This window comes from Salmo salar, chromosome ssa10, assembly GCF_905237065.1.
Source record: "Salmo salar chromosome ssa10, Ssal_v3.1, whole genome shotgun sequence".
In the NCBI taxonomy this organism is placed as follows: Eukaryota; Metazoa; Chordata; class Actinopteri; order Salmoniformes; family Salmonidae; genus Salmo; species Salmo salar.
In genome coordinates this window covers 107,105,894-107,123,027 of record NC_059451.1, presented here as the reverse complement: position 1 = coordinate 107,123,027, position 17,134 = coordinate 107,105,894, and the positions used below count along the sequence as shown (strand labels likewise).

General features: G+C 41.0%; 1 protein-coding gene across 1 annotated transcript; it reads right to left on the bottom strand.

The window, feature by feature from the left end:
- Positions 1-120: 120 nt before the first annotated feature.
- On the bottom strand, positions 121-14,047 carry LOC123723733 (fibroblast growth factor 6). The gene is made up of 3 exons (XM_014125225.2): positions 11,496-14,047; positions 10,861-10,964; positions 121-4,054 (listed from the first exon to the last, which is right to left on the bottom strand). Exons 1-3 carry the CDS (start codon positions 11,803-11,805, stop codon positions 3,878-3,880), a joined length of 591 nt encoding a protein of 196 aa, XP_013980700.1. The 5' UTR covers positions 11,806-14,047; the 3' UTR covers positions 121-3,877.
- Between the last annotated feature and the right edge of the window lie 3,087 nt (positions 14,048-17,134).

Sequence of the window (17,134 nt, the reverse complement as noted above, 5' to 3'; positions counted from 1 at the left end):
CTCAATATAAAATACTCAGGGTGGCCTTGACCAAATCAACACATAGGATGTTCAATCATTCTAAATCCAGTTCACAATTGACATACACCACAGGCATAAAACAACAACAACAATAACAACCCATATAAAACATGTTTTATTATTCATTCAGGAATACAGTTGACTGCTGTGCACAGCACATACGTACAAAAATAAAAGGAAAACCATTTTTAGTATATTAGCATTCTTACTCGTCATCATATTTTTTAAGAAACAAATGATTGAAGAAGTCTGTTATTTCAAACTAATTTACAATCATTTCATTAAATCAGAACTAAGGCAGAAGGTGAGGTATATGTTAAAAAAGAGGAGGGGGATTCAGAAGGAAGCACACTCCCCTCTGTGCAGGAATAGAAAACTGAGAGAACTCAAACTTAGGCTGCCGACACACAGGGACACACACTGAATCGCTACCACCACTCCCTTATCCACTACCACCCATAGCACCTTTTCACAAGTTGGAGAGCCTGCAACGCACTGTATTGTAAGTTACTGTAGGCTTGAACACCATTTGAGTATCTAACACTCTTTAAGCAGCTTTAATACATTTGGTACAAAGACCTATGGTTAGGACTAACAGGTGTACACTGAACTAGGTGCCCCTTATGACATGAGAAGCCATTGTGACAGAGGCACAATTCTCACATTTCCAAATATCTATTTCAGTTCACGTATTTGCATGTTGTCATGATAGTGTCCTGTTGCCCATATGGACTAGCAAAAAAAAAAAAAGAATGATAAGGATGTTGTTATCAAAACAAATATTGTTCACCTTCATGAACATTCACATTGCATGTCTTATTATGATGACATTGTGGGGAGAAGAAAGGATGGAAAATAAGATTTTGCACCATCCAAATTCAATAAACCATGAATCCTGCTATGTTATCATCCCAGACGAACACATGCAAGAGAGTGGAAAAGCTTGTTTTCATTCATTCCTCAATTACTGATCATCATCCTGAATAGGTAGGTGGTGAAGACATTTTTCAGTTCCATTGTGACAATGAAAGTGGGCTTGATCTGGTGCTAGCTGTAGAGATTATTCTACTTGGCAGACTGAGCAACACTTTTAACTTGCATAACTATTACAGTAGCTATATCTCCTGGGAGCACCATGGTTCAAGCAACAGCACTACTAGTTATGCATATAAAATCGTGTTTTATCTCATAACGGTCCAAATCCAAAACAACCTTTGTGTTACATATTTTCATTGTCCGCCATCCCCCTTGATGGAAATAGCGCCTAGCTAGCACATCGATACAATTTCAGCTTGGTGAATTGATCTGATTGGAACTTTGCTTTCTCTTTGGCTGTGGCAAATATGGAGTATGATGACTGTTGACAATGAAATGAATGAAATGAAACACTAGCCACTTTAATAATGTCTCTGTATCTTGCATTACTCATCTCATATGTGTAAACTGTACTCTATACTATTCTACAGTATCTTAGTCACTTTAATTGTTTGTAAATATTGCATCACCCATCTCATATGTATATACTGTACTCTATACTATGCCACTGTATCTTAGTCCAATGCCTCACTGACATATATGTATATATATTCTTAATCCATTCCTTACTTAGATTTACGTGTATTTTGGGTATATGTTGTGAAACTGTTAAATATTACTTGTTAGATATTACTGCACTGTCGGAGCTAGAAGCACAAGCATTTCGCTACACCCACAATAACATCTGCTAAACACGTGTAGGTGACCAATAAAATTTGATTTGATTTGACACAGATGCTTCCTGTGTTCCATCCCAACCAGACACTGCATCAAGCCTCAGCCTGTCTCTTCTTACTACTGTAAGTACTTGTGTGAGGGTAAGTACCAGCTCACATCCATTTTACAGTGGGCTACCAATGCTGTGTTGGAATAAGAATTTAACAGGCGTAAAGTTAAAGGTTGGTAAAAGAGGTCAAAGATGACCTTTCCTGTGTATTTTACTCAGACGCACCAAACATACTTATAGCATTGTAATAGCCAAAGGTAAATCTTTAAATCAGATTATGCCACTTCATTCCCAATAAATCCATGCTCATTGGCGACCAGTCAAAGAGAGATACAGAATCAAACCACTTACACCTAAAAATCACCTTATGTCATTCATGCAAGGTTTTCATTGAGCTACACACCATTCATAAATAAATAAAGGAATAACAAACAAAACGTAGGTCAAAGGGGCATCAAAGGGGCCAAGTGATACTGGTGAACATGAACACCATGTGCTTAGACACAGTGAAAGAGGTCTATGACTCTGACCTTGGACTAAAATGGCTCTGGGTGGGGGAGGAAGGATACTTCTGGAATCTCAAGACTGTTGTTGAACAAAGGGTTTTTACAGTGTCAACTGGCCAAGGGGGGTCTGCTCAGGTACAGTATTCGAGGAGGAGAGCAAGCAAGCATTGACTTCAATTATGCTGCATACTGTACAAAGCCCAAACATCACTACTGTAAGCCTTTGGTGAATTGCTTTGAGACATTGCTTCTGTTTTTCTTTCACACAAGATCTTACAACTTAATAACCAGTTTAAACAATAAAAGAGAGAAACAGGTACGTACGAGTACAATCCTTATTATTATCTAAATATCAGATATTAGACATAATAGCCAGATTGTGATACCTGAAATGTTGTTAGCACATCTTAATTGCATGAAATAATGATCCCTTCTCAAAAAATGTAATAGGAATATTTACATATTTTTCTAATTAATGTAGCAGACCCTCATTTACAGAGTGAACGTGAAAACAAGCACTATTTATGCAGCTCAACATTTACTGCAGAAATGGAGATACTGTAAAAGTGCTAACATTTTTTTTCAAACCGGAAGATAAGTTAAGGTTTCAACCCTCATCAGTTTCAAAAAACGAATCAAACTGTTTGATCGATCGATACAGCAGGCTCCCGGTTAGTCCAAGACCAGACACACACATTTCAATCTGGTCTAAACATCAAGCCATCTCACACTCAGCCTCATAAAAGCCAGGATTGTCAAAGTTCTCCTAGCATGGTGGGTCTCCAGTTCTAGCTTCCCACATCAATGGCTTTGAGCTCCTGAGGGGCCCGGCCTGTCCAACAGTCTCAATTACTTAACTGATCTAATTTTGGAAAGAAAATAAACTGAAGATACTTTTGGCCCTCTAGGAATTGGGCTAAAGCCCCCTGGAGTGTCTGAGGGAGTGATGACTTGCGTGTCGTCCCTATTTCTGACTGAGGGGAGCGTTTCTCGCATGCAAGGGAAGGAGCCACAAGTAGGAATCAAAGGCAACCACCACCTCATCACAAAGCAAGGAAACAAATATTTGGTGAGTGCTCTAGTTGCCCTTACTAGACAATGATATAATGTTGACACAGATGATGGAAAATGTTTAGTTCTTGATGGATAATGACAAAAGTTCAAAGTAAACAGGCATTCTTCTCAGTAGAAATATCATGCACACATTATTTCATTCGGGAAATGGCGCTTTGAGGTAATAAAAAGTATCCATTCCACTTCTAGATGCTGAGATGAGCTGTCATCTACTGACAGGGCAAGGTCTTCACCATTTATGTATGGCAAGCACACATACAAAGTGAAGGGGACAGATGAAGCTTCTCCACCCCTTATATAATACTGATAAAATAATAAGCAGCAATTAATGGCATATCTGTAAGTTCTAATACAAAGTAAGCTACCGAAATATACATATAAAGACTGAATAAATACTATCATATAGTGGTATTTCTTTCTTTTTCAGTCCATTTGTATTGGTGTATACAGTATAATGTTACCTGGACAACAATCCACATGTGCAAATAAGTGAGTTATTGCCTGCCAGTTTTGCTCATATTCGGGGGAGGAAGTGTGTGACAGTCATGGCAGTGGTAGCCTTTTTGCCTCTCTTCAGACGGCCATGCTTGCTGAGAGCAATGTAGGAGCCTCTGTAAACGGAAGACTCATAGGCGTTGTAGTTGTTTGGAAGCATGCTCTCTCTGAACTTGCACTCATCATGGAAGACTGTCTGAAAATAACAAAGGAGAAAAGGTAAAAGAAAAAGTATGGCCAAGTTAAGTTTCAGTTACCAGTTTTATACAGTTGTACAAGTTGCACAGAAAAATACATGCCATGCATACATTTCATCCTCACCCAGAATTAGTTGACATGTAAAGTAGGGGAGCCATGCACTAACTAATTGTATCAAATTTGGGATTGATGGAAGAACCTGTAAAGCTTTGTTTCTGAATAGCACATATCTTGCTCCATCCAAAATTCATAATAAACTAAATTGTTTATCATGTATGTTCTTGAGGGGATATCTAACCAAAATTGCAGCATGTTCTCTTTTTTATTGAAAACTACAATAAAAAATTGAAATTGACTGATATAATCCTGAAATATCATACTCACTCAATATCAACAACAAAAAATGCACTGTGCATGTTGCTGTTTTGGAGGGGTTTACACATGCTATTGGGAGCATGCTAACAGGGACCTTACCTACCACTCCCATAGTTTGTGCTTGATGAAGACAATACTAAGCTGCAGCTAACTGAACAAAAACAAATGTTGGTTTACTACCTCCTATAGACTACAGGTCTATAGACGTATTTATGTGTAGTAATAAGATGAAGTAAACGTGAACTATCCTTTTAAAACATCAATGAATGTGTATTACACACAGGTAGCACTGCTGTACAACTTATTTCTCACCCATATGGGTAATTAATTAGCCTATTAACCAATGAATTATTAGTGCAATAATTAAAGAGATTATCTAGTACTTTTGTATACTTTTTAGCCAGTAGTTCTGAATGTAGCACTCACGAACCAAAAAGTGGTCCCTGAAAATTGCGTACTACGTCACATATGTGCACCAAGTAATTGCGCTCTCTCTCTCTCTACTGTGTCCACTGGGCCGTGCAACCTCATTGGATAAAGCTGGGCAGTCGTCTTGCTAGCTGTCAATCAAATGCTTGAGGGGCTGAAGCTCATTGGTTAGAACTCAAATTGCTAGTGGGCTGGCCTACATTGCAGGAAATGTAGGGAAAATGGCACAACACATCTTCAAGAAAACAGATAGTTTCAAAATAGGGATTTCGTGGCTGATTGAGGTAAGCCAGTAATTCTGATCATAGATTATGCATGCATGAACTACACATTGACACATCCAGCCCAAAGCGAGAGGTTTCAAAAATACTTTATTAGTTACCAAAATACCAGAGTATGTCTTTAATGTAAACGTGTTGTTAATTGCATACACTATGTAACTGTATCCTTTTTGTGATGTTCATTGATGCGCAATTGGAAAGCTGCATGGGCCTTCTTTTGCTCACCTTGCAAGTTGTTCATTTGTCTATCCTAATAAACATTTCACAAATAATATTTTTCAGAGTATTATTTTTCTGACCATTTTCTGCAATAATAAGTTGTGAAAAGACAGCATGTGCTGGGACTATCGACAAGACGGGGAGCTGATGACGTCCGTCAGAGATACCCTAATACAGTGGTCTCCAACCTTGGAGAGCTAATTTAAATTTTTTTCAAATAGGCACATTCTTCCCTTCTCTCTGCAACTCTTTCTGGGTCCTTAGGGTACAAGAGAAAGTAGTGCACTGTTTTCTGTCAATATACCTGGAAGAATAATGGTTAATAAACAACTCTAAGGGGGCCCTATAAAATCTGTAATTTTTTTTCTCAAATTCTGTTTTATATTTTCCCAAATTATGTTTTCTCAGTTTTCTTTTTCCTGGTTTTAGATGTTTTTTGTTTTTAACTCTCAAATGTACAATTGTTCATACAGAAACAACGGAATTGGAACGTTCTGAGGCCATGTTAATGCTTAAATCACATCAGAAGACAATTTTGGGGGGTGTCTAGAACAAAACGAACACATTTTGATTCGAGTGTAATTTCCTCTTTAATTGCGCATCTGGCCCTTTAATTGCGCATCTAGCAAGCGAGGAATGTGTCATCTAACGTGTCGGTCTAGCATGGTTCTGTACTGCTGCTGCTCATTTAATTGCAAAGTTTGCAAATAACACATAATAGATACAAATTATATACTTACTCATGATATACTTCTACCAGATAATCCTACTTTGCAGTTAACATTTCATTGAGAAGGTTTTGGGGAAAGTATTTCTGTCAAAATCACGTCAACTGGCTACACACGGAGTGATAGACAAACGCGCGCACCACAGACAGACAGGGGCAATATTGCTGGAAATTAATTGGCAGATATTGTGCTAGGTTTGGCCAATAGTGGCTAACCTGGGGTGGGATAATGTCAATGGTGCGTTGATTATATAGTAGGCTAGCTAGGAGCTTGCGGTGTCTGATACTTGTGAGAACACGTGAAAATTGCATGTATACTGAACAAAAATATAAACGCAACATAGAAAGTCTTTGTCCCATGTTTAATGAGCTGAAATAAATGATCGCAGACATTTGTCATACACACAAACATCTTATTTCTCTCAAATGTTGTGCACTAATTTGTTTAAATCCCTGTTAGTGAGCCAATCCTTTGCCAAGATAATCCATCCACCTGACAGGTGTGGCATGTCAAGAAGCTGATTAAACAGCAAGATCATTACACAGGTGTACCTTGTGCTGGGAACAATAAAAGGCCACTCAGTTTTGTCACATAACACAATACCACAGATGTCTCAAGTTTTTAGAGAGCGTGCAATTGGCATGCTGACTGCAGGAATGTCCACCAGAGCTGTTGCCAGAGAACTGAATGCTAATTTCTCTACCATAAGCCGCCTCCAACGTCATTTTAGAAAATTTGGTAGTATATCCAACCGGTCTCCAACCGCAGACCACATGCAACCATGCCAGCCCTGGACCTCCACATCTGGTTTATTCATCTGTAGGATCGTCTGAGACCAGCCATCTGACAGCTGATGAAACTATGGGTTTGCACAACCAAAGAATTTCTGCACAAACTGTCAGAAACTGTCTCAGGGAAGCTAATAAGGGTGCTTGTTATCCTGACTGCAGTTCGGCATCATAACTGGTTAGGTTATGGTATGGGCAGGGATAAGATACTGGACAACGAACACAATTGCATTTTATCAATGGCAATATGAATGCACAGAGATACCACGACGAGACCCTGAGGACATTGTCGTGCCATTCATCCGCCGCCATCACCTCATGTTTCAGCATGATAATGCTTGGCCCCATGTAGCAAGGATCTGTACACAATTCCTGGAAGCTGAAAAAGTCCCCGTTCCTCCATGGCCTGCATACTCACAAGACATGTCACCCATTGAGCATGTTTGGGATGCTCTGGATTAGAGGTCGACCGATTATGATTTTTCAATGCTGATACCGATACCGATTATTGGAGGACCCAAAAACCCCGATACCGATTAATCGGCTGAATTTTGTATTTATTTATTTGTAATAATGACAATTACAACAATATTGAATGAACACTTATTTTTACTTAATATAATACATCAATAAAATCAATTTAGCCTCAAATAAATAATGAAACGTTCAATTTGGTTTAAATAATGCAAAAACAAAGTGTTGGAGAAGAAAGTAAAAGTGCATTATGTGCCATGTAAGAAAGCTAACGTTTAAGTTCCTTGCTCAGAACATGAGAACATATGAAAGCTGGTGGTTCCTTTTAACATGAGTCTTCAATATTCCCAGGTAAGAAGTTTTAGGTTGTAGTTATTATAGGAATTATAGGACTATTTCTCTCTATACGATTTGTATTTCATATACCTTTGACTATTGGATGTTCTTATAGGCACTTTAGTATTGCCAGTGTAACAGTATAGCTTCCGTCCCTCTCCTCGCTCCTACCTGGGCTCAAACCAGGAACACATCGACAACAGCCACCCTCGAAGCAGTGTTACCCATGTAGATGAAGGGGAACAACTACTCCAAGTCTCAGAGCGAGTGACGTTTGAAACACTATTAGCGCGCACCCCGCTAACTAGCTAGCCATTTCACATCGGTTACACCAGCCTAATCTTGGGAGTTGATAGGCTTGAAGTCATAAACAGCGCAATGCATTGCGAAGGGCTGCTGGCAAAAAGCACGAAAGTGCTATTTTGAATGAACGCTTACGAGCCTGCTGGAGCCTACCACCGCTCAGTCAGACTGCTCTATCAAATCATAGACTTAATTATAACATAATAACACACAGAAACACGAGCCTTAGGTCATTAATATCATCGAATCCGGAAACTATCACGTTTATTCTTTCAGTGAAATACGGAACCGTTCCGTATTTTATCTAACGGGTGGCATCCATAAGTCTAAATGTTCCTGTTACATTGCACAACCTCCAATGTTATGTCATAATTCTGAAAAATTCTGGCAAATTAGTTCGCAACGAGCCAGGCGGCCCAAACTGTTGCATATACCACGATTCTGCGTGCAAGAAACGCAAGAGAACTGACACAATTTCACCTGGTTAATTTTGCCTGCTAACTTGGATTTCTTTTAGCTAAATATGCAGGTTTAAAAATATATACTTCGGTGTATTGATTTTAAGAAAGGCATTGATGTTTATGGTTAGGTACAGTCGTGCAACGATTGTGCTTTTTTTTCGCAAATGCGCTTTTGTTAAATCATCCCCCGTTTGGGGAACTTGGCTGCCTTTGTTAGGAAGAAATAGTCTTCACAGTTCGCAACGAGCCAGGCGGCCCAAACTGCTGCATATACCCTGACTCTGTTTGCAAGAGAAGTGACACATTTTCCCTAGTTAAAAGAAATTCATGTTAGCAGGCAATATTAATAACTAAATATGCAGGTTTAAAAATATATACTTGTGTATTGATTTTAAGAAAGGCATTGATGTTTATGGTTAGGTACACGTGGAGCAAAGACAGTCCTTTTTCGCGAATGCGCACCACATCGATTATATGCAACGCAGGACTGGCTAGATAAACTAGTAATATCATCAACCATGTGTAGTTAACTAGTGATTATGATTGATTGAATGTTTTTTATAAGATAAGTTTAATGCTAGCTAGCAACTTACCTTGGCTTCTTACTGCATTCGCGTAACAGGCAGGCTCCTCGTGGAGTGCAACGTAAAGCAGGTGGTTAGAGCGTTGGACTAGTTAACCATAAGGTTGCATCCCCAAGCTGACAAGGTAAAAATCTGTCGTTCTGCCCCTGAACAAGGCAGTTAACCCACCGTTCCTAGGCCGTCATTGAAAATAAGAATGTGTTCTTAACTGACTTGCCTAGTTAAATAAAGGTCTAAAAAAAATTGTTATGAAAACTTGAAATCGGCCCTAATTAATCGGGCATTCCAATTAATCGGTCGACCTCTACTCTGGATCGACATGTTCGACAGCGTGTTCCAGTTCCAGAAAAATATCCAGCAACTTCGCACAGCCATTGAAGAGGAGTTGGACAACATTCCACAGGCCACAATCTACAGCCTGATCAACTCTATGCGAAGGCGATGTGTTGCGCTGCATGAGGCGAATGGTGGTCACACCATATATTGAATGGTTTTCTGATCCACGCCCCTACCTTTCTGTGGCCTACAGAGGCATATCTGCATTCCCAATCATGTGAAATCCATAGATTATGGCCTAATGAATTTATTTAAATTGACTGATTTGCTTATATGAACTGTAACTCAGTAAAATCTTTGAAATTATAGCATATATTTTTGTTCAGTGTAGTTTCAGAATTGTTTGGTGAGCTACTCACAGGTGGGCAGTGAGCTACTGGTAGCTCTTGATCGACTTGTTGGAGATTAACTCAATCCTAGCTCAAAACTATTTGTTCAACATCTATAGTCAGAGGATGCACTTCACTCAAGCCCCATTTATACCTGGTTCTAATTTGCGTCCTTTGTCCTGATCTTGTCCACATTCTGATTTTGCCCACATTTGTAGACAGGTGTAGACAATCAAAAGACACATTGTGACCTGATTGTGGTCAGATCATCCTGCCCACCTCCGGAGGTAGTCAGTCACACATTGTGTCTGGATATCTTACAAGTGTAGACAGATCTGGACAGAGAAACCATTTTAAATCATAATTATTTTGCCCTCTAAAATCATTGACAGGAGGCACCATTTTAAATCATAATTATTTTGCCCTCTAAAATCATTGACAGGAGGCACCATTAACTGATTACATCAATATGTGTCTTACAATAAAGAAACGTTATTTTGAAATAATAGCTGTGAAAAATGTGCATAAGTGAAGGGACCAGGAAATCTGTTCACAATGCAGACACAGTGGACAGATAAGACACATTTTAATACACATTTCTGGAAATGTGGGCACAATCAGAATGTATATAAGATCAGGACAAAGGTCCCATATTAGCACCAGGTATAAACGGGGCTTCAGTGATAGGCATAACCTATAAATGTAACCTAACATGTAAATCATATTCATCTTTAATGGACGAATTTCATATGGTCCCAAGTCACGATGACAGGTTCTGGAGTGTCGGAGTGTCGGGGGGCTTTCCCCGCACACAGGGCCATATTACAGAGCGTGACCAAATTATGCGTCTGTTAACCTCATCATTATTGCCCAAGGCAAGTCGACCATGAACAGGCCCCTAGCTCATTTGCTGCCTACAATTAAATACGAATGCATAATAAGAAAGGGTAAACATATATATAATGAACCATAAAAAATACCAAAATACCATTCCACTAGCATATGTCTTATCACATAATTCACAGCACATGTTAAGATAGGCACACCCAACAGCTTTAAATGGCATGCAAATAAAACCCGATCAGTCATAATAGCAAATGCCACGCGGAACCATTCAAACAAATATTGCAGGACAATAAATGTAATAGTGAGCATACCTACCGTTCCGTATAACCTTCCTCGGCCATTCATTGCGACAAACAGCTCACTTCTCACACCATACAAGCTAACCACTCCTCGCTCTACCGTTGAGATCTCTAATAGACCTAATTGAACAAAATACCAAATATTAGATATTGGAAAAACACATCCGATCAGACTGGCACAAAATATGTTTCGAAATGGTTGTAGGCTAGGCTATAGCTAGGATGTGCTCTGCGTTTGTGGGTGTAACCTTGCAGGTTGCTACGCAGGATGCTGAGTCTTTGTTCTATATACATTCCCACATTCAATTTTCGATATTTGCTCAGTTTAGGCTATCGTGTAATAATTGCCCTTTTGGACGTGTGCGGTGTCGGTGACTGTTCGTTTCTGGGCCGCTGTAGGAGCCAGTGTAAAAATAAGTTGTTGTCTAAATACGTCCATACATTCATGTCATGTTTGAGCTTAGGGAGATATTTAGCACTGGTGGATAGTGTTTTTAATAGATTTGTCTTTGCTCTAGAAGTCATCCAATGTTCCCTTCGCGTCTTATGACACATCACGCAAAATATGGGCTATAGGCTCTGTTTGATGCATAATTATTGACGACCCCTTTATGTGATGTCTATTGCATTACATCTGTGGAAGCAACTCACTGTACTGGTTTTCATTATGTACACCATTTATCCTGCCGTCTGGGAGGACTTGGAGGTGAAACCCGATGCCCACGTTGCAGTAGAGCCTCCGCACTCTTTTGATACCTAGCAAATAGTCACTCTCCCAGTTCAGGTCCGATCTCTCCCCCGAGATGCCCAGAATGGAGCGGGAGAAGAGGGTCTCCCATCTTTTCTCCAATAAAGTTGCATTTGTCCTGCTTGGAATAGGATATGATGACACAATCCCGACTAGGTACCCCAAGAGAACAATCGCAGTCAACGTCCAGTGCGTGCTGGCCTCGTAGGACATACTGATGAGGAGCCTTTGCGCAATGGCCTTCCGGTTTACCTTCGGGGCACGTGGTCAAAATTAATGGCCCTAAAAATAACACTCTTCTTGTTTTTCTTCCTTCGGCATGCTGGCAGTGGATTATTTTTGGAACGCGGATCTGAACTCTGGGTATGAAACGAGAGCCCCAGTGCAGAGGGGTAGAAATAGGAGAGTGTGCGGCAGAGCTTGAGGTGGTGGCGGTGATGATTACCATGTTTTGCAGCTCCGCGCCTCTCTCTCTCTGTAGGCAACGCAGGCCGTGGAGAATACCACTCACCAAAACTCTGTTTCACCATGCCAGGCTATCGCATCTCTAGATGACGTCATGCTGACTTCACCGCTGCCCCGTCGAATAATACAAGGGCCGAGGATGTAGAGAGTGAAGTTGCGAGCAAGCAAGAAAAGAGTCGCTGAACTGCAGTGCCCTGGAGAGTTCAACGGAACACTGTCACAGCGCCCGTGAAACCGAGGAAGGGAGAGACCTCATTGGGTGGCGTTAAGCAACTGCGGGACATGAGAGACCCTTTGGCAGCTCCCAAATTGGGTCGGTGGTCATATGTCTGACAGGCTGCGTCCTTATTTAGAAGGAAGGTGTAAAAACAGTCCACTTGTCACCGGAGAGCAATGGCACCCTTGCAGGCCACATCCTATGCTGCTTGTTTATTAAGGCTAGGCCTAGTGCGCAATTCGGTTACCCCGAAACGTCTCTCATAGACTATTCCTTCCCCTTCCTGAAACATAAAAGCATATCATATTTTCTTTGTAATGCCACCATGGAGCATGCCTATACGTCAAATTGATTATATACAGTTGCGCGCTTCCACCGGACCCCTTAACACATGTCATCAATTTTGGTTGGAAATTCCGATGGAAGGCGCTATTTCCAAGGTTTTAATAACTGTGCTTCATACGCAACCACCATTGACCATAGTTCAAATCATTTTCACAAACGGTACAAAGTTGTTCTTAGTGACATACGACATCTCAGACAAGCATTTTACAATGCAGTACATTTATTTGTATACAAATATATTTGGTGACTGCACATTGATACCCAATCTGGATTTATAATAAAAATGATTAGATTTTTATGAAGGCTGAAAATACCAAGGACAACACATTCGGAGCATCAGTGAAAACTGAGGACATAATAGCAGATTCATAATCATACAGTCATCGGCAAATAGGCCCAATGTGAAGTTCCTTGGCACTTGCTATCATGAAGCACAACTAACCCAAACACTGGGCATTTGGACAAATAAAGGACCACAACACTTGCTAACTTGTTGAAATTCAATGGTTACTTATGTCTATGAAATATCAACAAAACTAAATATGGGGGGAACAGAGGAACAATGGTTATAATTGACCCAGATGCAACAGTATTGACTACTTCCTATTTACAAATAAATAATGATACACGATGCGTTTACCATACTCTGCACAGGCATTAGTCATCATCAGGAAATGCACATTCAGAAAAGTTGCTCCTTTAAAACCAGAACTAATACAGGAAATGGTCAGGAGGAATGAATATATATATATAACTTTAAAGCAAAACAAAGCCATATTTTTAAATATTACGAGTGTACTATTCTGCATGATCAACCAGGAAATCATCAACTTTGGGACAGCAGTCGAGATCAATAAGCTATCTGAAAGTAAGCAGCCAACGATGAAAGAGTGGGATGGAAGAATATCCCAATAAATTATAGAGCAGAAAATGTCTTTATACCACATCTATACTAAATAATAATTTATCATTTTTTTCACAGAAATAGCTTTTGCACCTTACACCTTTGTCAGATGCAATGAAAAGAAGGCAAAATACTTTAATATGTGCTTATGATTTTTAAAAGAACAATAAATACCGACTTATGTACAAAAAATACTGACATTTGTAATAGAGGCATTACAAAATTGACTTATTTTTCCAAGCGGTCTGGCAGTATGTCCTTATGTTCTACAGTAACTCAGATAACTATTTTCTGAGTGTGGGGGGAATTTCCAAAAAGTAAATCTGTTATTTAAAAAAGGTTAATCTCTCTGTCTACTAATTGATTTTCATTGATTAAGAGTGACAGGATATTATCTGTCACTAACTGCCAATAAATATTACACTTGAAGCAAAAAACACGTTAATTTCGACTATTCTCAAAATGAGAGTATACAGTGCTTTCGGAAAGTATTCAGACCCCTTGACTTTTTACACATTTTGTTACGTTACAGCCTTATTCTAAAATGGATTAAATAAAAAATGTTCCTCATCAATCTACACACAATACCCCATAATTACAAAGCGAAAAACACGTTTTTAGATTTGTTTGCAAATGTTTTACAATTTTTTTTTTAATACCTTATTTACATAAACTACCGTTCAAAAGTTTGGGGTCACTTAGAAATGTCCTTGTTTTTGAAAGAAAAGCAAATTTTTTGTCCATTAAAATAACATCAAATTGATCAGAAAAACAGTGTTGTTAACATTGTTAATGTTGTAAATGACTATTGTAGCTGGAAACGGCTGATTTTTAATGGAATATCTACAGTCGTGGCCAAAAATTTTGAGAATGACACAAATATTAATTTTCACAAAGTTTGATGCTTCAGTGTCTTTAGATATTTTTGTCAGATGTTACTATGGAATACTGAAGTATAATTACAAGCATTTCATAAGTGTCAAAGGCTTTTATTGACAATTACATGAAGTTGTTGAAAAGAGTCTATATTTGCAATGTTGACCCTTCTTTTTCAAGACCTCTGCAATCCACCCTGGCATGCTGTCAATTAACTTCTGGACCACATCCTGACTGATGGCAGCCCATTCTTGCATAATCAATGCTTAGAGTTTGTCAGAATTTGTGGGGTTTTGTTTGTCCACCCGCCTCTCGAGCATTGACCACATGTTCTCAATGGGATTAAGGTCTGGGGAGTTTCCTGGCCATGGACCCAAATTATTGATGTTTTGTTCCCCAAACCACTTAGTTATCACTTTTGCCTTATGGCAAGGTGCTCCATCATGCTGGAAAAGGCATTGTTCGTCACCAAACTGTTCCTGGATGGTTGGGAGAAGTTGCTCTCGGAGGATGTGTTGGTACCATTCTTTATTCATGGCTGTGTTCTTAGGCAAAATTGTGAGTGAGCCCACTCCCTTGGCTGAGAAGCAACCCCACACATGAATGGTCTCAGGATGCTTTACTATTGGCATGACACAGGACTGATGGTAGCGCTCGCCTTGTCTTCTCCGGACAAGCTTTTTTCCGGATGCCCCAAACAATCGGAAAGGAGATTCATCAGAAAAAATGACTTTACCCCAGTCCTCAGCAGTCCAATCCCTGTACCTTTTGCAGAATATCAGTCTGTCCCTGATGTTTTTCCTGGAGAGAAGTGGCTTCTTTGCTGCCCTTCTTGACACCAGGCCATCCTCCAAAAGTATTTGCCTCACTGTGCGTGCAGATGCACTCACACCTGCCTGCTGCCATTTCTGAGCAAGCTCTGTACTGGTGGTGCCCCGATCCCGCAGCTGAATCTACATTAGGAGATGATCCTGGCGCTTGCTGGACTTTCTTGGGCGCCCTGAAGCCTTCTTCACAACAACTGAACCCGCTCTCCTTGAAGTTCTTGATGATCCGATAAATGGTTGATTTAGGACAATAGTTGAGTATCTGGAGCATCAGCATTTGTTCGATTACAGGCTCAAAATAGACAGAAACAAATAACTTTTTTCTGAAACTCGTCAGTCTATTCTTGTTCTGAGAAATGAAGGCTATTCCATGCGAGAAATTGCCAAGAAACTGAAGATCTTGTCACGACTTCAGCCGAAGTCGGCTCCTCTCCTTGTTCGGGCGGCGTTCGGCGGTCGACATCACCGGCTTTCTAGCCATCGCCGCTCCATTTTTCATGTATCCATTTGTTTTGTCTTGTTCCCTGCACACCTGGTTTTCATTCCCCAATCAATTCATATGTATTTATTCCTCTGTTCCCCATCATGTCTTTGTGTAGGATTGTTTGTGTTACGTGTATTTTGATATTGTGGATATTGTTACGTGCATTACTTTTTGTCTATGTTCTGTGTTTTGGGTATATTTATTGTTATTTTTGTGCTGTCATTTTGACCGGAATTAAAAGTGCGCCTGTTCAATACACTCTGCTCTCCTGCACCTGACTTCGCCTCCGATACACACTTCTAAAAGAATCCTACTAACCATGGAGTCAGCAGGAGCAGGTACACCGGTCAGAGGAGTCAAGGAACACGTCCAGGAACACGCTGCTATGCTACATCATCTCGGTGCCATGATGGATTGCGTTGTCCAGACCATGGACCTCTCTCCAGCGCCTCGACCAGCTCAACCGGGGTTATCTCTACCCGTCACGTCCGGATCCAGCTCCAGTGGAATACGTCTCTCCCTTCCCAGGGAGTATGATGGGACGGCCGCACAGTGCCAGGGGTTCCTTTTACAACTGGACCTATACCTGCCCACTGTTCACCCAGCTCCCTCAGGAAGGGAGAGAGTATCTGCCCTCGTCTCATGCCTCTCGGGGAGAGCTCTGGAGTGGGCAAACGTCGTGTGGGGAGAGGAAGACGCGGCGTTGGACCACTTCGAGGAGTTTACCCGCCGTTTCCTGGCTGTCTTTGACCATCCGCACGAAGGTAGAGCGGCGGGTGAACGACTCTTCTATTTGAGGCAGGGGACGAGGAGCGCACAGGATTTCGTGCTGGAGTTCCGGACCTTGGCTGCCGGAGCAGGATGGAACGATAGGGCCCTCATCGACCACTATCGATGCAGCTTACGTGAGGACGTCCGACGGGAGTTGGCCTGTAGGGATGCCACCACCACCTTTGACCAACTGGTGGATATGTCTATCCGGTTGGATAACGTGCTGGTCATCCGTGGACGTCCTGAGGGGGCTCTGTCAGTTCCATCTCCCAGCACTCCCGCTCCGGTACCCATGGAGTTTGGAGGGGCTGCGCATAGGGAGGCTGAAGGAGGGGCCTTCACATGCACCATCTGTGGCCGCAGTGGGCACACTGCCGGTCGGTGCCGGGTTGGTCCCTCTGGGAGTCGAGGCAGCAGGCAGGGCACTCTGACGTCACCCCAGGTGAATATGCACCACTCTCATCCAGAGTCCTCTGTTGTCCACCTGTTTGTACCTGTTTGTTTCCCTGAGTTCTCCCCGCATTCCCAGCATAAGGCACTCGTCGATTCAGGCGCAGCTGGGAATTTTATTGACAGAACATTAGCACTTAGTTTAGGGATCCCCATTATTCCTGTGGATAGACCTTTTCTGGTTCACACTCTGGATAGTCGAC